Below are 26,336 nucleotides of genomic sequence, written 5' to 3'. Positions count from 1 at the left end.
GTGATCACAGCTCAGGAAACACAGAGCTGGATCTAACTGAAGGCTTTATCACCTGGCATGTAGTTACAGTAATGAGGAAGCTATTTTTACAAGCAGTAGCTTGACAATTCTCATGATTAGTCATTGACTACAAAACATGTTTGTATTGTAAATGTAAAATATTTCCTCCTTTGTTTAAAACTCACAAACCATACTAATATCCATGCTACAATACGTAACCAATAAATCACAATGTATATTTTATTCTTTTCTTTCTTGCTCATTCTGCATAGGCTCAACACAAGAAAGCCTCAAGCAAAAGCTTCACATTTCAACCAAGCACCAGGTACCACGAGATTTCCCATTTCTATAAATATATGTCATGTATTTGCACTGAGTGGCAGCTGCCATCTGACCTCAATCGCTTTGCTTCCTAGTGAGCAGAATGGGAGGTGATGTTGGACCGGTGACAAGTCCAAATATGGTGCTGCGGTGACGACACGATTACTGCCAGCTGCTGGCGCGTCACGGCTTTTCCACTGCTCGCCCTCCGGGACCAGACGGATGTTCCAAATATGGGTATCGGTTGACGTCGAGCAAAAAGAAGAAAAGGTAATCTTCCAAGTAACTGTTAATAATGGAGGTAGGTTGATACACGTTTTTAGAGAATTGTGGGTAGAGATATTAGGCTACTTTGGTGCGCAAGTAAATAAACAATGGTGGTATCGATCAATACACCGTTTTAAAGAACTGTCGGTAGAGATTCTTAAACACAACCAAACAGACAAATAATAATAATTTTAAAAAAAGTAAAGCCAATTACTAAAGTGATGATGCACGTGCTCACTATTTCCAATTCACCCTATGCTTCGTTTAATGAATGTTTAATGTAAGCTGTCATTCAGTCGTTTCTGCAATTACAAGAGATCAATAAATAATGATTATTTGAGAAACAGGTCTTCAGTGGTTAACTGTGCTGTTTGACAAACGATATGCTGTCAAGATACTTTAGTAAAAAACAGAGCCACGGTGACATATGTTGTCAAGATATTTTACTAGGGCTGCGGTATTCTGACGTACGTTGACAATATGGGAGGGGCGTGTTTACACCCGGAGGAATGGAAACTCGTTACGTCACCCGGGCTGCCATAAAACCTCTCCCTGAGAAAAGTTTTACCTACAGTCTGAGTCCACCGACAAGAGACATCCCCTGAAGAGCAGATGAATATAAATGCAAAGCGAGAACAAACAACGAAGTTATTTCGACATACTGTAAACGTCAAACAACCATGGACGTAGAGGCCAGGAGAATTATGGCTCTGTCCATTAGTAAACTGTATTCGTCAAGGACCCAACGCGGGGGCTTGAGACTCCACCGGAGTCTCCTGCTCTCCATGACCATGAGGGCCGCCCGGGACATCTACCACGCCGCCGTGGAGCAGGAACAGGTCGTTCCGTGCGCCCCGGAGGAGCCCATGGACACTAAAGAGCAAGACACTGTCAACGACTCTCTGAAGGAGGTGAACACTCGTGAACCCAAAGACAATTTGGAAGAGGACAAAGAGAACCAAGACTCTAAATCCAGGAAGCGCCGTGTTAAGACGGCAATCGAGCCTGACTTTTTGCCTCCGAAGAAGGCGAGAATGGACACAGACGAGGAGAGGCAAGAGGTTTTAAAACCGAATAATGGAAACGGCTGTCGCCAAACTGAAACGCTGACAGCGTTCCCGACAAATAGAGCCATCGTGGCGTGTTGAACAAGACGCGCTTTGGACTATACGCGATGTCCCTTGGTGGGATTTTTCTGAACAAGCTGGTTGGTTCAAACTGACCGGCTATGGCAGTCCGGACGGAGCGCGGCGCTCCGGTATCAGCATGGCACAGCTCGCCGTGTGACCGAGGAGCGCGCAAGACGCGCGGGGATAAAGAACAGAGGAACCGCCGACCGCTCACCGGAGCTTCTTCGTCGTTCCTGATGACTCTTACAGCAGCTGTTGACTCACATTTGAGTTGAACCTGTGGTTAGGAGAGACTTGTCTTCTCTCCTTCAGTTTATGAACTCTAATGAAAACATATGAACTGCTCTAACTCGCATCTTTTTATGTTTTAAAGTTTAAAGTTGTGATGTTAAGACATCTTTGCCAACATGTGTTAAATTCACAATTGCTCTGATCAATTGCACATACGTGTGTTATGATGAATTGATCATTCTAAAAAGGACACAATGGACTGAAGCTGTTTGTGTTTGTTGGCAATTAAACATATTTTAAAATCATCTTGTGGTTTTGATGTGATTTTAACAACGTTATTATTATACATTGCCACATGGATTCCCAAATTTTCATTCCAATACAAATAGATTTTAAGTGGAAACTGAATGCCTCGAGTTCACTTTACTTCAAAGTTTACTTTGGACTAAACTTAAAGTTGATGTTTAAAGACCAAGATTTCGTAAGGTCACATTACTAATGTGTGCTGTGGCTCACTCAGCCATTTATCATCGGATTTGTAATACTTATCATTCACAGATAACTAGCTCATCCTCTGTGACCTCCTCATGTGTGTGGTGATACAAGAGTATGTGTGTAATTTCCCTTGATTAGTCAGCAAGACTTGTCTGAACATGCCATTGAATCATGCATATCACCATTTCCTTTAAGCACAAATGCCTTGGCCAGAGTCAGACCGTATAATCATCAAACTTCTAATCAGCATAATAGCATTTAGATCTGAGCACAGTGTAAAATAATTCATGCAAGACATAAACTCAAGGGCTCGGCCATGAATTTTAATCATAGTGTTGTGTCTTGGTCTGTGGGTCTTGCTGTAGCCAATATTACAGTAGAGGGAGACACAAAGAAAAAAAAACGTAAGAAACGTATCCTGATTGTATTTTTAAACCTTGAGTCTTGAAAATAGTCAGCAAGAAAATACATGTATATAATTAATGAAAATAATTTAATAATAACTTAATAATACGTTTTTTTAAAAGAATTTAAAGCATCTACCTGAATCAACAGCTTCTTGTAGTTTCTGCAGGAACTCAATTTATAAAACTCGGCCATCAAATGTACAAACAAAATATATACCAATCAATAAGTTATGTATCGTCCTAATGTTTTATTTAATATATTAGGTAATGTGATTAAAAAAAGGAAATAACCATTTAAGTAACGTAGGCCTATCATACATTTGTGGGGTCAGTATAAATCATTGCTAAAATTTGCACATAAGAGGAGGATAGAGTGTTTTTGGCTTTCTAAATGTGACACCAAAGCAAGTGAAACTGTGAATGGGCTTTATAAAATGACAAGCATGAGTAACAATGACTCACTGTTTTGATGTACATGGGTGGGTAGGTGTTTCTGCATAGGTGTGCATATTTTCAGGTGGATATCCATGACAGAATCCTCCACTGCAGTAAGATAATTACCCAGGGTGAATAATCACTGAAACTGATATTCAGGTTAATTATGGAAACCTAAACCTATGTCTGTTACGTAAGCGTTGTGTGGACAGTGTAACCTCAAACTGGTGTCAGATACAGGCCCACTTACTTAGTGGTGGTCTTGTTGTGGCTCTACCACATTTACATACATACATTTAGTCATTTGGCAGACGCTTTTATCCAAAGCGACTTACAAGTAGGAGAGCATATAAACATTTTGTCAACACGCTAAACAGTACCGTTAGTTTACCACCTCTGTAACTAAACAGACAAAAGAGGAGGAGTGGGATAAATATACAAAAGCTGTTATGCAGGTGTAGGAAAGGACTATATTTTGTAATTAGTACAAACTGAACTCCATGTCTGTTTTTTATAATAACAGCGCAACAATTGTTCTTTAACTTTTCACTTTCTAACATAAATTCTGCATGTTTTGTCTTTTATATGCAGGAAATAATGTTTTGCAACACCTAGAAACCAATATTCATTCATACATTTCATTCTGTAACCAAATTTTTCGCTAAGGAGCATTAAAGTTTCATTTCAACTATTAATTTTAATCTTTGACATTGCCTTACTCAGTCGATATTAAAGATATTTTATAGAACGTTCTTTACCTCAGGATCATTTTATGTAAATCCCAGTGTCACAGTAATCAAACTCATAGAAAATAAAGCAATCAGTAACTCCTGAAAATGTAGTGCTTCTTTTGTTGATAAGAAACAAATTTCATTCTCAAGAGGCCTTGTATTTAGTACCATTGTCATGGAGATTGCCTCATAGCCGTGTTTAGATGCACCTTTACCTCAGATTTAACATTCACCAATTGGGTTAACAGCTCAGATGCGTAATCACTCTGCTATTATCCTGAACAGCTGTGCATGTGTGGTGTCATTTCCCCCACCTGAAACACGATGAAATCCTTTTCAGATTATTTGTATGTGTCAACGAGCGATGTGTTGTGTAAAATCCAACGCAGGCTCATAAAATCAGACACACAATACAGTGAATCACAAAAAAAAGAGATTGTAAAGGCGCAGTTAGAATGCATTCTCTCTGTTTTTATTCAGGTTCTTTAGGAAGAGTTCTGTTCGGAATTACAAAATGCACTGGTAGAAATAGCAGAGAGACAGAGTTAGAGGAAGAGAGAGAAAAAGGGGGATTTTTCATAGCCAGAATAAATGTGTAACATCACCAGGTTCAGGCAGCCTCTTTCACAGCTCAACATCAGCAAAAGGGTTTTGCATTTCTTAAAATCAGACTGATGTGCAGTTTCTCATAACCGAGAGCTACTGGATATCTTTTCAGCTTTTTAAAAATTTGTAGTACATTTCCACAGCATGTTGTGTGCTCACCCACAATTCAAGAGAACAGTTGGCAATAGAAACAAACGAACATTCTATGATTTTTATTCATCACCCATGTCATATCTCATGTATATTTTTTCCTCTTGGTGCTCTTTTTTGTCTTTTCCGTTTTTAAAAATAGAAGAAAAAAGTAACACATTGCTCATAAAAACATCTATCTATATTTATACATATATATTTATATATATACTCTTTTCTTTATATTTCTTTTTATATTTTATAATTCCTGAAGTTGACTTGTTAACCCACATAGTGGCATGCACATTGCACATGCAAATCAGTAATTAAATACCTCTCTATTTCATGGTCATTTTTTTCTCTTTAAACGTCCTCTTTTGCTTCTAAATGGTTCAGGTCGGTAGTGTGTGGATGGTGGGTGGAATGATGGGTAATTAAAAGGTGGGACGGGTTTACGGGTGTCATGGTGACAGTGGCTGCACACTCTCGCACATTCACACAAACTCACTTCCCCTGACACATTCGAGTGGCATAAAGAAACGCAGTTTTGCTGATGATGGTGAAAGCCACTTCCTGTCTCGAGATCCACTTCCTGAACAGGACTCGATTCACATTCCGTCAATTGTTTTTAGCATTTCGTTAAATTGCTACATTTAACCTCAGTTCTGTCAATGGCAGAACTGCTGGTGGTGCAATTGAAGTGTGGTTTATGTTTTAATGAATATTATTTACGAAACCAAAGTCATTTATTATATTATGATATGAAAATAATACTTTCATATGTTCATTTCAATATAAGACAACTTTGTTAAATAAATCGGATCAATCTTTCCCTAAAAAACACGTGTTTGAATGAATGTGTTTCTTGACATGCACAAAGAACAACATGACTTGGATGAGACATATAAACAAAATGAAACATGGCAATGCTTAAGAAAAGAGGATGGACACACAGGCTGCTGCAGGAAGTTTATGAATGAGATATACAAGAGTTTACAGAAGAGAAAGAGAGATATGTTAGGCCCAAAAACGTCAGACAGACAGTGGACAAACATGGTTAGACAATTGGAGGTACAAACATGATGATGATGATGAGACAGCTGACCCTCTTTGCTTTGCCATGGCTTCGTATCTGTGGTCGTATAACTTCGATGGAAAATCTTGGACTGTTCGTTGTAAGGCACTATTTAACAACTTGCCTTCAAATCAGCTCGCAGACACACGCACACATACTTTCGAAGAGGACATTGCCCACTGTCACGCGGATGAACCCAACCCTTCCGATCTTCTGCTCCATGGAAAAATGGCGGTGACTCCATTGGATCCGATCTTGGATGAGGATCACATGGGAAGGTGATAATGAAATGTGCTATGGTGGATGCTGAGCAGAAATGGATTGGCAAACCCAGCACTAAAATACTCAGTGCACAATATATAATGACGATTTGTATCCATTTCTGATTTTTTAAACAACAATGCCTGTGCCTCAAATTCTTGCTCTCATACGTACAGAAAAAAAACTACATTTCCCATCACCCCCTCCCAATTCTCCAGTTCCCCTGGCACATAAGCATGCACACACATGTAGTTCTGTTCTGTACAAAGGGAGACCACAAGAAGTGGTTTAGCTACATAGAGGGTGACTTATTTTGGCAGCACTGTAGGAAACCATTGTAGGAAAGCCCTTATTTTGTGTAAAACAAACAAAAACACAGGTTGTTTCTCCAAGACGAAAGGAAACAACACGTGCTCACGCAAATGTGTTGTGTATCTGAGATGGTTCGCTCGAAATAGTGCCGCGAACAGAAAATGGTTTTCTGTTGGCACGGAAAATGAAGATGTGACACAAAACGATGTAAAGAACAAAAGAGGGTCAGAACCGAAACTGATGAACAAGCAGAGCCAAAGAATGGTGCACCTCCTAAAAATGGCCTTTTATAAATAAAATCTTAATCTATTGAGGACATTTTCTGCATTTCAGCATCAAGTGTTTCGGGCGAAAGAATACAAGACCAAGAGAACTTCTAAATGGGCAGAATCTTAACCATGCACTAACGTTCATGCCTGACAAAAGTAAGCCTTCCTGTCCTTTTGCTAAAGACCTGAGAAAGTAGAACGATCCCTCCGATATTCGATGCAGCTCTCTGAACAAGCAGGGTGAGACGAATCGACGATGGCTACTTGAGGAAGCATAGCTAAGAGAGAAAGAGAGCCAAGATGGACACCCTGACAGAACTTGGTTGTCATTTCCCTTCATTACTCTCAGAGTAACTGGGATCTCACCCCATCATATAACCGTGCCTCCCTGTCTTTAAAAAGCCCAGCAGACAGCGCAGACATGGGGACTTGTTAAGGCGTAGTGTGACTGAGTCCATCACATTGAGAGAGAGAGAGGACGGGGGTACGAGAGGCAGGGGAAGGGTAGTGTGCGACACCAGAACAGAAGGCACTGTGGCTCTGCAGGTTCATCTGGACCCATGGGCATCAAACCAGGGGCTAACCGGGGACCAGCTGTGAATAAATGCAGGCCAAACATAGACACCCAGATAACAAAGCGGTCTCCTTCCTCAAAATATTTTTTTTATAAAAGGTGTAAAATTCAGGACCCCTTGGCTGGGGTTTCTTGAACAAAATAATGAAAAAAAAAAAACATGAGGAAACAAAACAGGACTGTCCAACTGACCTGATGATGTGCAGAATGAGATCAGTTTATGTAAAATCTACTAAAAGTTGTCATTTTCTTAAACGCAAATTTTATGTCATTAACTCATTAGTCTCAGTTGGAGAAACAAATAGAGAGCAAGTGCTGCTCCTCATTTTTTTAATGTAAAAGATGATAGGAATCTGCCATGTGTCTACAAAAAGTCAAAGATCTCAACACAACCACAGATGTTACTTTTAAGATCAAATCCTCTACGCTCGTTTTTAATGTTACACTCTTACTATACACGTCTCATTCATATAAATTATATTTCTCCTAGGAGACAACATGATTAAAATTTCCATTAGGTCCATTATATTTTGCTTTCTACACATGCACAAAAAACCTGAAATGGGAGATTAATGAATGAAAGTCTATTGAAATATTTTGAGATGGTTTTATCAGTTGGACAGTAGGGAAGGCTGAATAGGCCGCACCTCTACACCCCTGTGAGATATAGGTTTGGCTGTATTGTCGTATCCTGAGCAGAAAGGGGAAGAGGGTCTCAGATTGAGCAGGCAGCCAAAGACATACGAGTTGCCCATAGTAGGGAACAGGAAGGCAGGGCGAAAAACATTTCCAGTTGCTTTACTAAATTTCAGGTCAAACTTGAAAAAAAACGACTGTCAGAAGTCAAACACGAGCTTTGACAGACGTACTGTAACCTGCTACATCACCTTTCGGGACAGTTCAGCCCTATTTCATGCGGGACTGTTTGTCCGTAGTCTCGGTAAAGCTGCGCAACAGCACCACTAAGTGGACAAAGAGTAAACAACATTCATCACCCAAAATTTTATCTTGCAGCTGTGAAATTATAATTCAGGGGGTAATAACTGACCCTCAATAAAACTGCTCTTGTCTAGATCTTTAACTGTTGAAAAATAAATATGAAATGAACCCTGATTTTCAGTGCCTTTTCGTCTTTACGTAACATCGACACAAACACGGTCGAAGGGTGTGGCCCGACTCTCCTCTTTAAAACATTCATGAGCTTTTGACTCTTTTTGAGCATTCTACTAAGCTGAGGTCACAATTAAGTAAACTTCAGGATGCTTTTCAGGACGCACCCTTTTAGACTTCAACCAGTGCTGAACAGAACCGAAAAATAAAGAAGAGTTAGAAACGAGATGGCCACAAGAGACAAAACTCCCAAAAACAAGACAACAAAGTCACATGACCACCTGTATCTTCATCAGCATCACCGTCATCGTCATCAATTGCATTAAGATTTTTCATCATTATAAGTCTATTGTTATTGACAATAGTAAATGAAGCCTTTAGAAAGAAGAAGAGTTTCTCTCCCCCTGGTTCTCTCTCTGTTTGCAGCCATGGCCGACAGAGCCGCGGTTCGGGCTCTTTGTAGTGCAATCCAAGGTAATAATAAACAGTGCAGAGCATTATCTGGGATCCTCAGATGGACGGAACGTAGAAAACATCTTCAGATTTACGTCTCCATCTTTCTACATCTGCTGTCTATAATCTCCATCTGCACGTAAAGATCTACAGACATGGCAAGAGCAACAGGGAGAAAACGAGAGAAAGAACTTCCTCCAACTTAACGGAAAAAAGAGAGCTATCACCCCCCCATTCCCACAGTAAATCTTCTGTCTGATATATATATAGAGATTTTTTTAAATCAATCATGCAAGTTTCCATCAGATTTGAGTCCAAAAATATCAAAGAAAGCTGAGCAAATGCAACAGAATAACCAAGCTCCAAATGTTCGAAAAGAAGAATTAATCAATTGAAGACATTCTGAAGAGGAAAAAGTCCATCCCTCCCTCATCAGCCGTTTCCTTCTTTTCCACCTTGTCAGGACTGAGTGGCAGTTTGTAGGCGGGGTTTGACCACCTCACCCGTCCCCTCTTGCCTGCACTGGGTCCTTTCATATGCCGCGCCTCTTTACGGTTAACCCCTCCCCCAGGTGATGAGGTTACTCAGCATCTTGAGTTGGTAACAGTAAACAGAGATGATAAAACTCATCGATATCAGCCAGCACATGGGGCTGGTTTTGCAGTAGGTAGAGCTCTCATTTACAAGAGCACTTGCTTTTTCTTTTAAGTCTTTCCTTTGCGTCCATTTTTGGGTCTTTTTTCGAGAGGCATAGATGTAAGGACAAAAGAGGGAATCTGGCTTTATTTTCAAAATTCCTTTTTTGATTAAGAGAGGAGGTTATTACGTCTCCTCTTTATTTCCATCAGCAAAAACCGCTTGGTCTTGCACAGTCCGGGGGGAGCCTTCAAACATAGCAATACTGATTTTTAAAGCAGCTTAGTCCATCTATAAACCAACGATCTGCTCCACCCCACTGAATTTCTCATTTACTCCCATAAACATTCCCTTGCATGCTGAGCATTGTGGGAAATGCAGTCCAGAGAGCAGGAGACAGCAATAGAGAGAGAGAGAGAGGAAGCAGGGGAGCTGTAGTTAAACCCTTCAGCTCTTGATTTGTCTGTGCTGCTCCATTGTTAAGAGTCTCACAGTATCACACACACATCCATTTATCCATGTGATTAGTGTATTTGTACTGTGCTCTATCCCCCCGCTCCCCCTCTCCCTGCTGCTGTGCATAAACATCTCGAGTTGGCTTACGGTGAGCGGCGCCCCCTCCTGATCACCCTTTGCGCTAACACCAATCATCCTCGTCCGTCTCGCTATAGGGTTCGTGCAACCCCTTCCGGGGCCCACGGCCATGTGACGGCCGGTGTGGACCTGGGTGGGGGCCGCGGCGGTGCGGGGAGGGCGAGGAGGAGCGGTAGCCGTTAGGCATACGGCGCGGGTGAGCGGAAGGCCCGTGATGAGCAGTCCTTGGCGAGCGAGGGTGTGGGTGCGAAAGAGGGTTGCCCTGCGATAAACTCTGCTCATAGGCAGGCGGCTCGTTGTGGCGTTCGTATTCATAGTCCCTGTCGTAGAACGGTGCATCGCCCTCCACGCTGTCCGGCGGTGGGCCCCAGCGGCCGTGAGGCGGGGATCTGGGCGATGCGTGCCTGGGAGAGCGAGGGGACGCGTGTCGGGGAGACCTGGGTGACCCGTGATGGGGCGAGGCGTGGCGGGAGGGCGGTCGGTTGTAGGGCGGTTCGTGACCTGGCGGAGAGAAGTGTCTTGGAGATGGGGAGCGGAGTCGACCCTGTCCCGGGGAGCCGTACGGGGGCTTGCGGACAGCGGGGGAGTAGGTGACGTGAGGGCGCGGTGTAGACGGGGTCTGGGGCAGCTGGCGACGGCCACGCCGGGGGGTGCTGGTCCCCGACGTCGAAGGAACGGGGCTTCCGCTCACGGAACTACTGCCCTACATGAAAATTAAAACAAGGCAAATAAAAAAACACCACAAAATTAACGTCAAACAAAAGAGAACAGCACACACCGGCAAGAGGTGGAAGATAAGGAGAGAGAGAGAGAGAGAGAGAGAGAGAGAGAAAGAGAGGGAGAGGGGAGAGAGAAGGTGTGTGGAAACAACAACATCAATAAAACCGTAAAGAAACAAACCGGCAATGGGGCAAAACAGCAGACACATAGAAGCCACAAGTCACGTCGAGAAAAATGGACAGAAACGGTGATAAAAAGATAAACAAAAGAATACACAAAAAGAGAAACTGATTTCAGTAAGCAGTCAGTATAAAGTCACAGGTGAGCAGATGCTGTCTGGTTACAGTCTTCCTGCATGGACCGACACCTGTGTGCTGCAGATACATTGACCCATTCATCCCTCAGGCTCCTTATGGAAAAATACTAAAAAAAGATGGTCTAAACCACACATATACAGACATGTGCAGTGTGAACTAAATAAAGATTGCACGAGAATATGTTCACTGTGCTCATGAATGTGACAAAAATAAATATGCATTTGGTTTAATACTGCAGTGCAAAAGAAAAATCGGGGTTATTTTTCATTCCTTTTAAAAATTCAGTTTGTTTAAAAAAATGAAACTGTCGCTTCAGTGTATGTGTGTGTGCCCCACCTGTCTGTGCCCTCTCCCCTCACTCGGCGAGCGAGACCAGTGGCGATCAGATCTGTCGTGAGCATGACGATGGTAGTCGCGATCGTGAGCGTAACGGTCTTTATCCATTGAGCTGTGGTGGTGATGATGATGGTGGTGGTGGTGGCGGCGGTCTTTCGCTCGCCCCCGCTCTCGTTCCCTTTCTTTAGGTGGAAGGTCACCTGATTGCGTAGTGGTGCTGAGATCCGTGCCCAGACCTGACAATCACAAACATAGAAACGTGAGATAAGATGCCATGAGACGTGTTATGAGTCTTAGGTCTTTCTATGTGTGTTGTGTGACCTGTATCTGCGTCTGTGTAGCGAGCGAGGGATCTCTCCGAAGTGCGATGACTGCGATCTCTGTCCCGGTCTCGATCGCGATCTCTTCTTCTTGGAGCATGCCGGTGGCCCTCCTCTGACACCACTCTCTCCAAAGAGTAATCGTCCAATCTTACGCCTCGACCTGAACGTCCGTGGACCAGTGAGGATGTGGAACGGTGCATTGGACTTGTATCAGTGATGGTCTACAAGAAAAGAAAAGACAGCAGGAGGAACAGAAGAAATAATGGGGAAAGACAGAGGGTTACATTGACGTGCTTCATTATAGAACGGTTTCATCATATGAAGCGTTGAGATTGCATGTGTGTCTAACTGGTACTATTTGTATGACACATCAGCTTAACACTCAATCCATTCCACACGCACAGCAAAAAACAAGTCATAGATATATCTGTCATGCTCAACAAGGACAGAAATAGAGATCAACAGGAAAAGCGACAAAGCTTAATACAGAGTAATACACAGAGAGATGGATATTTGATGATATAGATAGATGGAAAGCTGGACAGACGGACACGCAAACAGACTCTAAAATGGATGTGTTAAAAACACAACACAAGATGTGTCATTTCTGGGACAACACATTTTGTGTTACTTGTGTTGTCCCTTTAATTTATTTAACGCGTGATCAACACAAAATGACACATGATGTTTTAAATAGCATAACACAAACAATGTGTTAATAATTAAGACATTAAGAGTGTAGACAGACAGACAGACTGAAAGACAGACAGGTGGAAGGACAGACATAAATATAGATAGACAGTTGGAAAGACAGACAGACATGACTGACAGACATATAAGACACATGAAAGACAGACAGACAGATACTTGACTGACAGACACATCAGACACATGAAAGACAGAAAGATACACAACAGACTGAATGCAGATAGATAGACAGTCAGATAGATTGACAAAGATAAAAAGATAAAAATACACAGATAGACAAACGGAAAGACAGACAGACAGATACATGACTGACTGAGAGATAGATAGATAGATAGATAGATAGATAGATAGATAGATAGATAGATAGATAGATAGATAGATAGATAGATAGATAGATAGATAGATAGATAGATAGATAGATAGATGATAGATAGATAGATAGATAGATAGATAGATAGATAGATAGATAGATAGATAGATAGATAGATAGATAGATAGATAGATAGATAGATAGATAGATAGATAGATAGATGATAGATAGATAGATAGATAGATAGATAGATAGATAGATAGATAGATAGATAGATAGATAGATAGATAGATAGATAGATAGATAGATAGATAGATAGATAGATAGATGATAGATAGATAGATAGATAGATAGATAGATAGATAGATAGATAGATAGATAGATAGATAGATAGATAGATAGATAGATAGATAGATAGATAGATAGATAGATAGATGATAGATAGATAGATAGATAGATAGATAGATAGATAGATAGATAGATAGATAGATAGATAGATAGATAGATAGATAGATAGATAGATAGATAGATAGATAGATAGATGATAGATAGATAGATAGATAGATAGATAGATAGATAGATAGATAGATAGATAGATAGATAGATAGATAGATAGATAGATAGATAGATAGATAGATAGATAGATAGATGATAGATAGATATGATAGATAGATAGATAGAGAGATAGATAGATAGATAGATAGATAGATAGATAGATAGATAGATAGATAGATAGATAGATAGATAGATAGATAGATAGATAGATAGATGAGAAGGCAGTGAAGAGAGAGAGAAGGAGAGAAGAAGAACGGAGAGAAAGAGAGATGGAGACAGACGGCAGACAGATAGAGCGGATAGATGAGCATGCCTTGCAAGCACTGCAGCATTTTCTAATACAAGCAGACCGTACTCAATTGGGTTTCCATTGCCTTCTCTGCGCAAGCTGAGCAACAGAACAAATCAACCCATGAGTCCCTGCACATACCTGAGACAGTCATGTACTTTGGAATCGCTTGGGAACATGATCTGACATTGAATACCTCACTTGCTCCTCAGATATACAGATGTCACAACTTGCACACAGGCTTGATGCTGCGGCTTTATTGGGATGCAACAACATGACCGATAACTGCGCAGGTTTTTCAGTTTGCACAAGAGCTACAGCAGTAAACAAAGAGCTGTCAAAAACGACCACACCGAGAAAGATACAGGCAATGAGCACACCTACACATAACATGGATAACTGGGCTGCATAAGTGACAGCAATAAAATAAAGAGAGGAAGAGAGCGAGACAGCAAGAGAGGACGAGAGAGAGAGAGAGAGAGAGAGAGAAGAAAGAAAGAGAGAGAGAGAGAGAGAGAGAGAGAGAGAGAGAGAGAGAGAGAGAGAGAGAGAGAGAGAGAGAGAGAGAGAGAGAGAGAGAGAGAGAGAGAGAGAGAGAGATGAACAGAACATACAAAGGGAGGAATACAAGGAAAGAATACAGAAAGATGATCTGAAATGAAGAGCTCAGTGAGACATCAAGACTTATAGAAAGACATGGACTGCTGAAACAGACAAAATGAAGAAAAAACACAGGGGAGAGCATGAGAGAAAGAAAGGGAGAGAGAGAGAACAAGAGAGAAAGAGGAGAGGCCGGAAAGCCAGAGACGGTACATACACTGAGGTTACTTCCTCGCGGCCTGTGTCTCCGTCGCTGTTGAACAGCAGACAGACGGTGCGCAGAACAGGACACACGCATGAGATCACAGAGACGACACAGAGCACAGCAGAGAAAATGTGTGTGAAGAAAGGAAGGAAAAGGAAAGAGGAAGCAAGAGGGAAAAATGGAAAGAGGGCAACGTAAGAGTTTGGAGTAAAAACAAATCCCATCGAGAAAAATGCAAAGAAAAGTGTCAAAGATGTAAAAACAGAAAGGGATTGATTGAGTGGGTAAAAATGCAAAGATGAGTGTGAAACAAAGATAACAGAAAGTTATCAGGAGAGAGATTAAAAAAGCAGAAAACAGAAAGAGACAGAAGAGGAAATAAGCGAGATTAAAAAACAGGAATGATGAAAATGGAAGGAAGGTGAGTGCAAACCATGAGGCACAATTGTCATAAATATGTAAACAACAATAATGTATACAAGATGACAGATCAACATCATCAGATTACATTTAAGAGTGATTGTCAAAACATGAAAGGAAACACAGGAAGTGATGGGAAGTTAAGGATAAGTGTTCCACAATAAGACCGGGTATCCGGTAAGTGCATATCAAAAACGACATAAACAATGGGATTGGGAAGAGACCAAAACAAAAAGAGAAATTAAATCAAAGTGAAAGAGTTGGGAGATAGGGAGAGATTGCGAGACAGAGAGAGAGAAGGAGAGAGATTATGATCCCCATTTGAATTAAGAGACAGTATAGAAACACACAGGCATTGACAGGAGGGGGTTGGGGGGAGGAGAAAGAGAAAGAGAAAAAAAGACAAAAATTGAGCGAGTGTAGAGGAAGATAAGAAGCACACTAACACACTTACCGCAGCAGAACGCAAACTCTGTGGGGCAGAGCAGTGTTAAACAAGAGTGAGTCATAGAAACAACAAGCAGATCTACAGTACACATTTACACAACGCTAAAACAAACTGTCCACTGTGATACAGACCCTCACACGACCTGGTTAGTACACAGCACGACACACAACCGGTGAGATAACACTTCAGTTGTGTACCTCACCACACACACGCACATGCACACGCACACGCACACTTCTGCTTCTTCATAAGTATTTAAAATTCCACCTTAACAATCAGACAAAATGTTCAAACCAGACACATCTCCAACAGGTACTCAACCAAGAGATCATGAGGTTTATGTCAGGGTGAGACACGGCATGTGTATATGAAAACGTTTGTATGCATTGAAGCTCACTGGCTTTAGAAATGCATCCGTGTCTTGAGTGTTGATGTTGGTTGCATGTCATGTGTTGGAGTTTCATGGTTGTGTATGTTTGTTGAGTGTGGTACTGCATACAGAGATTGATTTGTGGCAGCGTTTACAAGGTTCAGTTTGGTTAAATCTTGGAGGCAATAACGTAACATTTTATTTTGTGGCTTATTAATGCATTTTATTGTAAGCGACTTTACCACGAAGGAGTGTTAAATAACCCTAATCCATTTATCCACAGCAAAATTACGGTAACATGACCTATCACGGCATAGTCTCTTTTTTATTAGTTTTATAAAATATATTCAAAAATAGCTTATTGGAGCATTTATGTCATTGACGACAGAGAATGTTCAATCATTACATTAGATCACATTCTGCTAATTTGTGGTGGCTGATTCATATGAAGTCATACGATCTCATTTATACGTTCTATCTGCTTTTGTGTCAGTAACAGTCAGGTTTAGGGGCGGGGCTTCATTTTTGCTTTTTCTAATAATAATTCATTTCGTATGATTTAAGTCAAATGGTGAATTCATAATCAGACTGAGAGCCTGGTTTCAAATATACCGTTACAGAAAAAATGAAGACAGTATCCAACAGCAATGTGAAAGACTGAGAGAATGCAAAGATGCATGAAAGTTGTGAATATATTAGGCATATTTCATCATATATTCATTTTTGAACTGATCCTAAAATACATGTGAAAACATTAGTATTGTGTTCTTTGCAGTATTCAAGATCTGCAAACAGTATAATATTTGTTATTTTATTTCAAATTTCTGTAAATAAATGCAGTTAAAAATATTTTCATTTGGAATTTGAAAGAAATGTTGTCACTATTTCACAGAACGAAACAAAAAATTACTTAAACACATACATATAAATAGTAAATTTAGAAAAAAACTAAAATAATTTTCGAGTGGTCTCTTTGTTTCCACAACTGTATATGTGTGTACTCTAATGTTGTATTTAATAAGTCTAGTCACATTAGTTAAACTTATCCACTTTCTTATCCAAAAACCACCACCTCAAATCAAGCACTGGCAACAGCACACTCCAGACACACCAAGGTTTTCCTAAAAGCGAGTATAACGATGCGGGAACTCTCTCTCTCTCTCTCTCTCTCTCTCTCTCTCTCTCTCCCACACAGCCATGCAGGTATGTGATCATCTAGGTGTGAGCCACTTATCCATGTGCCCTATGACTCTTGACAAATCCATGCTAGCATTTACATGTTAGCATGACAGCACACCAAACTGCAGTTTGGCTCCTCAAACTGAAGCAGTCAAAGGCTGTTAGCTGGATAACTGACCATATGTTGGGTAAGGCATGATAACAGATAAAAAGTGGAAGAACAAAATGGGTGGATGGAGGGTTTGATGGAAGGATGATGGTGCTCACTTGGTTGTCTGCTGAGAGGCGTGGCATGGAGATGGTCCGGCCATGCCCTTCCATTGGGTGATAGGGCTCAGTGTCCGAGTAACCGTCCCCAACAGGCCCAATCTCTCTCATTTCTACCGTCTGCAAAACAGAGCAACAGCATGTGGGCCGGGCTGATGCCTGCTTTACCGGCCTACAGCTCTATCCGGTTTGATAATGAACCAATGAGAGTTTAAACCAATAGAGGACAATGTAATACACACAGGTCTCATGTACAATTTATCGAGAAAAAGGTAAGAAAGAGGTGGTAATTTAAAGAATTTTTGACTGAATGGTTCTTTGTGGAACCACAAATTGTTCTTCTATGGCATCGCTGTGAAGAACCTTTTAAGCACCTTTATTTTTAAGAGTGTACATACACACAGATAGAAAGTATGTAAGCAACTAGGTTTGGAAATAAAGGTGCACAGTGATGCCATAGAAGAACCATTTTTGGTTCCACAAAGAACCACTCAGTCAAAGGTTCTTTAAAGAACTATCTCTTTCTTACTTTTTTATAATCTGAAGAACCTTTATTTACCACAAAGAACCTTTTGTGAAACAGAAAGGTTTTTCAGATGTTAAAGGTTCTTCTATGGCATCGAAGAACCTTTTGAAGCACCTTTTTGAGTGTAGGTTCATCTGAGACACGATGCACAATTTTGTTAGTTCTGATTGTCCTCCACTGGTTTAATGACTTGATAACATGCTCAATAAACCTAAAGCTGTCTATTCAGCCTCCTCTATACTTCATACTACTACAAGAAGCTTCTGATGAGCGACTAGTGCAGTGAAACATCAGGGTCTGATGACTGTTGAGCTACAGAGAACAGTTAGACTGAAGGAGAGATGAGAGTCTGGAGGGGGTTTGGTAGGATCCAGCAGACAGTGAGAAAGCAGGCAAGCAGTGAAACACCCCTGCAGTCTGGCAGAGGTGATACGGTCTACATTAATGATCTCAAATGGGGAGTGAATTTCAAGGAATCAATTCATTAGAGAAAAGAGGTGAGCTACAGACTGAGAGAGACAGAAGAGGTAGAAAATGTGATGTTATGAATGAGAGGCGTGTTCGAACACTGTAAAAAGGGAAGACATTGATCGGCTGAGGCACACAGTTCTTGGAAAGCCAAATGCTGAGAGAAGAAACCGACTGTGCCGATACAGTCACAGGTGTTTTCATGGGTACCGAGGCAGCATATCAATACCTGCTCAAAGTCAAAGTTAGAACTAAGAAATGTAAGGCTCCTTGGGAAAGACATAGTGTAGAACCAGAGCTTTGCTAATGCTCTTCTGATCTTGCATCGGAGTCTCAGGTATTACCTGTGGATTGTGGCGGCTGTCGTGGTGATCGTCAGGATACGGTCTGTCGGGGTTCCAGTTTTCCGGAACAGGCTTCTGGAACATTTCCTGGGCACGTGATGTCACCCATGACTGGCTCTCAGTCATTCCGCCCTCTGGAGGTCTGAAGCATAGAGACATGTTGGAGTCTAGCTAATTTTTTTTACTTACAAGTACACAATTTTGTACATACAAAATTATTTTTGCCCAGTAAAATCGTTACAAAAGCACAGAAACACCAGCAGCTTCTGCACACAACATAAAAGAGCAAGGTTGATGCATATCGCGAAATTGAAACATAATGGAGGACAGACAGCTGAGAAAAGGCAAAACATATAGAAAGAGAAGTGTGGCCTACAAGGAAAAGAAGAAATAAACAATGAAAAGCAGAAAAAGAGAAAGAAGCCCCTGCTGAAAAAAACTGCTTAGACCAACATGAATGTCTATGCTGGTTTAAATCATCTCAAATCTCATTGGTTCTTTGGTGTCTTATGACTAGTTCAAGCTAGTTATAAGCATGTTTCACCATGAGTTTTTTAATGTGTATCCATATCTGTTCTCATTTGGATAATATTTTGATGATGTATGTGCTTTTTGGAGATTTTGAGTACCATAAGATAACATAACACAATGGCATTTTTTTAATTTCAAGAATGTTCCTTTTTGGTTAAGCTATTCCATTAAGTGTCCTGCATCCATATCACACTCTTTTGGTCTTTTCCACAGATCCTTCAGACAGATTAAGATAAAAGCTCACAAAAACATGGCTCACATAAAAAACCTTTAGGAATTCTGCTGTTATACTCACAGGCTGTTGACAGGTTCCTGCGGTAACTCGGGGAGGCCGTTCAACCCCTGCCCCCCTTCCTGGTTCGGAGACGGCTCCATGCGCTGAAACATTAATGGCGTTCGGTTCTGTGTGAGATACGAACATGGCCTGCAGCTGGGATCAGACACACTCATGGGATATGGGGTAACACACACAAGCCACCGTGCATTATACAGGTGGTGGGGGTACCAGACAGCAGAGGTCCCCTAGAGGGCATCATGGGAAATGGAATCCTCCTGTGCCCTCACCAACCAGAATGGACTCTTCCGTTGGGACTGTGCTGTCTAGGTGCTGATGGCTCAAGGCATTTCCATCCAACCCACCAGAAAATATGGGTGGTAGTAACAATTTGGGCATGCTACAGTGAAGATCTGAGATTCAGGGTTAAGAACTAGAGGTTCTGGTGGACTTGAGTGGCTGGGTGTTACTTAAACAAGAACCCAACACCACCGGAAATCCAATACTCAGAGACCGTGGTAGCCCAAAGGTTACACCAACAACAGCCCCTCAACATCTATTAATGAACATATTGGCAAATGTCCACACATAAGGAGAGAAAATTCCATGTTAGTCACACTGAAAAATCAACCTGACCAATAAACAAACGGAGGTAGATGATACAAAACAGGATAGGGAGAGACAAGAGTAGGAAACTTCAAATAATAAAAAAGTATATGGTGTATCATACACTGGTGGTGGGAATATTTCATTTGATTTTGATTCAGGGAGTCACAATCCAATTCCAAACGGATTCTAAGTGAACTCACTCAGTGACTCGCTGCCAAATTCTATGTTAAGGTTTTGTATGAGTGTATTACAACCTTTTATCAGACCTTGTGGTGTGAAATATAACTTGTTTAAGTTATTAAATAATACAGTTATTATTGAACTTTTTCCTTGCCACCGAAGAGATTTTCCATAATTTCCACACATCTTCAGAAAAAGTACAGCATCTACAGATTCAAAAACAAGTTACTTCAATGATTTATTCATTGCTATCAATCAGATCTGGACAAAGTCTTAAGTCTTATAAAAAACATTATTTTGTTCAAAACCCCACAAATTGAGCTATAAGAAAGGGACGAATTAAGATTTTTTTTCTTTAAAAGCACAGGCTCTGTTATTTCATTTGATTTATTGTACATTTATATGAAGAGTTCAGATGCAAAACTCTCTTAATTTGTCAGAGGACTTTTTAAGTGAGGATTTTTTATCAGGCTCCTACATTAAGCAATACCAGATATTTCAGACCAGGCAGAGTGTGGTTTTTAGCGGGTTTTGGAGCTAAATTATTAATAACGTAACATAGTAACTATGTGTACAGGGCATTCACTCAACATCATCTCATTTTTGACGGAGGTAGCTTTTAGAAGGTTTTGCAACCAAACTGTTCATATATTCATACCATCAAAGTTTTGTGAAAAGATCAAAATCTTATTTGAAGTCTTTACTTTAAAATAATGCTGGCGGGGAAAGAGTTAAACTCGTATTTTTGTGAGCATCAGTGATTCATTTTGCCACACCCTGTTAAATATGTAATCAAAAACAAACATGAAAAAGTGCAGAAAGAGAAAGACACAGAAATACACAATACACACACTAATAAATGCAAACCCGTTGACATCAAGATGAGAGACAGACAGGCATATAGACAAGACAGGTCACGGATGGATATAGAAAGTGAGACAGCCAAATAAGCACTGCTGATGTTGAGAGGGTGGTGCAGAGATGTCAGTTAGGTAGAAAAGACTGGGATTTAGGTCAAGACACATATATTCAACCATTCCTTAACACAGCCAAAGTGTTCATGGTCTTCATAGTAAAGTTTAAAGTAGTCCTAGTTTACATTTTCATGCCAATTGTACAAAGATACCAGGCAGGACATTTAGGTGTATGCATAAACCATGCACACTGTGTCTGTTAAGAATGGGAACATTTCCTGGGGAGGGTGCAGGAATGACACTAACAAAAAGGCCATGTTGTATCCTAACATTGAATATATCCTGCAAAATCACTGCATCTGTTTGAAGCATGCTCTTATTTAAAAAAAAAATGTGACTTTTTAAATTCAGTTATATATTTCGTTATTTTCTTTAAATATTAGTGCTGATTGACAACAATGCGTACTGTTTTACTCAGTAGCAAAAGCTGGATGCTATAAGCTATAGTGAGGCTAGCCAAACGCAAACTTGACTAAACAGGTCACATGCTTTATTTGTTGGTAGAAGAGCTGCAAAAGGGTTCAAAAAGGACAAAGCAGATTTGTTAGTTTGAAGTGGTACCTGCTCCTCTCGAAGCACCTGCAGCTTTTTGGCTTTGCTCTGCCGGTAATACTCCATAATCATCATGGCGGCGTAGATCTTGCCCACCGTCAGGTCTGTTGCTGCTGAAAGGATGAAAAAGTTACCCTGCACAATTAGACCGGGATGGAATGGGACCCTGAGCCGAGAGGGGAATGGGAGTTGGAGACAAGGCATGCCACAAACACAAAGGTCCAGTCTCACAGATCCAGACTAAACCCAGTCATGACCTCAGAACTCAGAAGAGATCTGGACAGGAATGAACAACTTCAAGTTCTTCTCGGTCAAGAATGAGTCTCAATCTAGGTCTGAGAAACTGGACTGCACACAACAAATTACAGGACGAATTACAAACATTCAATACATTGGCCCCAAAAGTAATTATTGCATCAAATAAATAAGCATTTAAAAATACAACAAACTTGTAAAGTGTTCTAAATGTCTGTATGTGGTTCCTTCTAAAATATAGGTTTAAACTAGGGCTGTCAAACGATTAATCGCGATTAATCGCATCCAGAATAAAAGTTTGTGTTTACATAATATATGTCTGTGTACTGTGCATATTAATTTTGTATTTAGAAACACAAAAACATACACATACTTGTATATATATTTAGGAAATATTTAAATGTATTTATTTATATTTACCAATAACTGAAATTCTATATCAACGTTTATTAATTGTTATATTTAATATTTTTCTTAAAAATATGCATTGATGTGTATGTGTTCATAAATACAAAATTAATATGCACAGTACACCGACATATGTTAGGTAAACACAAACTTTTATTCTGGATGCGATTAATCACAATTAATCGTTTGACAGCCCTAGTTTAAACTAATGTAATCAGAAACATTTTGGGACCAGTGTGTTCACATTAATACACAAATACTGTATATACACACAATATACAGACACAATTTACACTTGACCAAGTTCAAAGTACACTGACGAATACAAAATGCCATAGAGCTGATAAGTCTTTTCACAGTCAGATCCTCATCGACTTAACACATTTTTGCTTTTAAAGCTGCACATTTTAGCCTGTATTAAATTCCTACAGGGACCCAAGAGCCATTCCACTATACGCAGACGTTACAACTTAAAGCCAAGTTATTTGAAATGACGTTGAAAATAAGGAGCTCAAATTTTTCATCAAAACTCAGCAGCGGCATCCAGAGTTTGAATGAGACACGTAACATATAATTAGAAAAATTTGGAGCTGCCATTCAGGTGAAAATCGAGTCAGTTCATCTAATACGCTTCTTGTCATATAGTGAAATGCCACTAGGCCCCCAATAAACGTATAAGTCTAAAACATGCTGAAATGTTCAAATTAATGCATAAAAAACATGCTAACGGAATACACAAGAAATATCAGACAATATATATATATATATATACAGTATATATATACATATATATATATACTGTATATATATATATATACTGTTAAGTAACCATGTCATATTATCAAGTAAGTACTGTAAATGTCTTTAACACCCTCAGATATGAGGTAATCTAGGGACAAGTACTCTAGGTTAACTTTGGTTAAACTCTCTTTCTAAAGTGCTCTGTGGTTTAGAGGCTAATCCCAGCTTTGTGCTTTACACAGGCTGGAGTGAAAAGACTTCTATAGAGGATCCATCTATAGCGAGGCACCCCCTGATAACAGGCACGGGAAGCAGAGGATAAGAGAAAGAAAGATGGAGAAAAGAAGCTAGGAAAGAAGGGAGCATATGACAGCCTATATACATTAATAATGTGGAGGAGAGGTGTCTTCATTCTCCAAAGCCAACTAAAGGAAGGTGCATAGTTTACTTTTTATTGCTCTTTACTGCTCATTTGGGATCATATTAGTCATACATATTGCATCATGCCGGCCATTTGAAGCAAAGACTAGGATCATGTCTTGGATTTTAAGAGATGATAATGTTTCAAAATAATAAAGCTGACATAAGCAATGATAGCATGGTTGGAATGATCTAACAAACAGAATGGCAAATTGGTTTGTCTGGTTGAGAAAGAAAGTTAAGAAAAGCGAAAAGCGGGTTAGTTCAAAGTTTTAAAAGAGTTGCCTGATCAGAGGGTGCTGAGCGGAGTGGATTAAAGGAAGCTTTCCTCTGATGAATTGGTGATCTTTGATTGGCTGGTTTTCTACAAACCCATCTGCAACTTACACTTGTGTGGCGTTACCAGCAGATCCAGGTTCTTCTGGGAAAGATTTGGCCAAATCGCCATCATTTCCTTACGGAGCTCCGCATCCATCTGGTGTTTGTCTGCGCCTCCTAAAAGCGTGCACACAAATATGTATACACACAGACACCATGTACCGATACATACAAACACACAAATACATTATCATCATTAAAGCATTATCATTATGAAAGCAAGAAAAAGAGAGAGAGAGAGAGAGAGAGAGAGAGAGAGAAAGAAAAGAGCAAGAAAGAAAGATTTTGTCCTGTACCCTTGGCGATTTTGATGTCCAGGGCTGTGCGGATCAAGGCCATTAGTGTAGAGTTAAAATGTACACTGTTGTCATCAGCAACAGGTAGGTCCATACGCAGCAGTCTCTGCGGAGAGCCAATCAGAGAGGATGAGGGCGGGGCTGTATAATTTAAACTTTCAATCAGATGTTTGGTGGGCTAATAAAAGGCGTGGGGAGCTCATCTGGTTGTAGCTTTGAAACTACGCGTAGTTTGATCCAGAATGCATTATGTATTTATAAAAAGGGCATGACTTTAATAAGCTTTTAGTGATACTTATACAACCACACAATTCTGGCTGTATCTCACTGGCATCTGTGAGAGCCACTATCACTGACAGATGATTGACCAATAGACTGATAGACAACCTACGACCTCATAATGTGTGAATGAACCTGATCTCATTCACACATCTTATAAGACAAATACAGTACAAACCAAACGAATGTACAGTTGAGGCATACACATCAATTAAGGGGCTTAAATGCAGCCCTCACAGATAACACAGAGACGGTATCTTTAAAAACTGAACACAGACCAGTTATATACAGCAGGCCCAGAAAAGTATTTAAATTTAAAAGACACTTAAATTCACCATGAAACGGAAGTTGCGATTGACTTCTTTTCCGTATCGTGATGTATATCCGAGTGAAACGGCTTCTGAAATTAGAAAGAAATGTAGGGCGGGGCTTTATTTTGCCCTTCCCTTTTTGATTGGTTTGTTGTAAGTTGGGCCTGGAGGCGAAGGCTAAAAATGCCTGGCCATTGGACAGTCAGTGTAGTCCTACCTCTTTTTTGTTGCTTACGTCATGTGGTGAAGAGTTGAGAGGGGGAGAGGAGCTTAATGATTTTGATTAAAGATTACAAGTGCAAACGAATAAAAAAAATGGTGCACGGATAAATCATATATAATAATCACTGCAACACTGTGTAAAACACTTAAAATTTTCCTGTTTGATTTCACTGGGTCTTTAAAGTCACATTTACTGTGTGAATGTATATTAATATATTTGGACAAAAGTTACCATAAGCACATATTTCAATCATAAAATGCTAAACAAAAAAAAATAAGGGCTGTTAAATTGATTCCAAAATAAAAGTTTGTGTTTATACAAAATGTGTGTGCTGTGTATATTATGTAGATATAAATGCACACACATATATAACAAATATTTACATAATTATATACCAGCTTATAGTTAAATATAATTATATTAAGTATAAATATTATTATATTACACATACTGTATTTCTTCAATATAAAAAGTGTGTGCTGTGTATTTTTATATTTAGATATAAATGCACACACATGTATATACTGTATAAAACAAATATTTACATAATTATATAAACATTTATGTTTAAATATAATTCATGTTATGTATAAATATAAACACATATTACACATATTTCGTTATTATATACTTGTATGTTTATAAATATATATAACATATAAACATATACATATACACAGCACACACACATTTTACATAAACACAAACTTTTTTTCATTCATTAAACACGATTAGAATTGATTTATTAGAAAAGGTTTAGTGTTCATTAGAATTACCTGGCACATGGTTTGATTTTTGTATGCAATACAATAGTTGGGTCTAAATACTTTTTGGGGCCATTGTAAAAACTGCACTTATAATGTGCAAAAGCTATGTGCTAGCACTATAGAGCTCCCCCTACCTGTTGGAGGTCTTTTTTTGTACAAACCAATAAATCAAAAGGAACCTAAAAACAGCAGTTTGGTGTTGTTTTCAGGTGCCCCTTTTCATTCATTGGATCTACCTTCATGAGCGTTGGAATGCACAAGCACACATGGCGTTAGTGTGAAGGAGTGAGCAGGTGTGTGCGTAGTGTACACATGCAGATGTGCATTTCCGGCCAGTCTGTTGTTCCTCGGAGGTGTAGACGCCAACGAGCTCAAGGCGCAGTTCAACCGATGGCCATGCAAAAGCACAAGCGTTGCAGCAGTCTCCTTATTGATTGCACACCCGACCGCCTGCCCACCCCAACATTGTCCCCCCTTCATGCAACATGCAGTGCATGCACCCCACCCCTGCCTCCCTCCCCAACCCCCTCACAAAACGAGAGCAGTGCAGCCGCGCACAGAGAGTATCATTTCATCTTTCATTCAACACTTGTAATTTTTGGTTTCTTAATCCTTCTTTGGGTGACATTTCTCATAGGGTTTATGATTTGAATTGGATTGATTTTTCTTTTTTTCTGATCTCTCGATGCAAAACGGGTGCAGTTTTTTAGAAGGTCA

At 40.0% G+C, this 26,336-nt stretch overlaps 2 protein-coding genes across 17 annotated transcripts in view; one reads left to right on the top strand and one right to left on the bottom strand.

Moving 5' to 3' along the window:
* Positions 1-1,149: 1,149 nt before the first annotated feature.
* On the top strand, positions 1,150-2,254 carry ier2b (immediate early response 2b). The gene has a single exon (XM_057361870.1). The coding sequence runs from the start codon at positions 1,269-1,271 to the stop codon at positions 1,734-1,736; it is 468 nt and encodes a 155-aa protein (XP_057217853.1). The 5' UTR covers positions 1,150-1,268; the 3' UTR covers positions 1,737-2,254.
* A 2,195-nt stretch (positions 2,255-4,449) lies between these two features.
* The window catches only part of cacna1ab (calcium channel, voltage-dependent, P/Q type, alpha 1A subunit, b), a 107,736-nt gene continuing 85,849 nt past the window's right edge, over positions 4,450-26,336 (bottom strand). For 6 of the 16 annotated variants that reach the window (XM_057361853.1, XM_057361852.1, XM_057361854.1 and 3 more), the window contains 11 exons: positions 24,040-24,145; positions 23,753-23,860; positions 21,551-21,654; positions 19,248-19,354; positions 18,422-18,563; positions 17,084-17,203; positions 15,274-15,291; positions 14,412-14,447; positions 11,731-11,953; positions 11,410-11,645; positions 4,450-10,739 (listed from right to left, as the gene is read on the bottom strand). In XM_057361853.1, the coding sequence (XP_057217836.1) occupies positions 10,080-10,739; positions 11,410-11,645; positions 11,731-11,953; positions 14,412-14,447; positions 15,274-15,291; positions 17,084-17,203; positions 18,422-18,563; positions 19,248-19,354; positions 21,551-21,654; positions 23,753-23,860; positions 24,040-24,145 (1,860 nt within the window). In that variant the 3' untranslated portion in view covers positions 4,450-10,079. The remainder of the gene's footprint in view (positions 10,740-11,409; positions 11,646-11,730; positions 11,954-14,411; positions 14,448-15,273; positions 15,292-17,083; positions 17,204-18,421; positions 18,564-19,247; positions 19,355-21,550; positions 21,655-23,752; positions 23,861-24,039; positions 24,146-26,336) is intronic. The other 10 variants (XM_057361864.1, XM_057361865.1, XM_057361858.1 and 7 more) reach the window with 9 other exon arrangements.

The sequence above is a fragment of the Triplophysa rosa genome, linkage group LG20 (genome assembly GCF_024868665.1).
Source record: "Triplophysa rosa linkage group LG20, Trosa_1v2, whole genome shotgun sequence".
Lineage (NCBI taxonomy): Eukaryota > Metazoa > Chordata > Actinopteri > Cypriniformes > Nemacheilidae > Triplophysa > Triplophysa rosa.
This window is presented reverse-complemented; position numbering and strand designations above follow the sequence as displayed.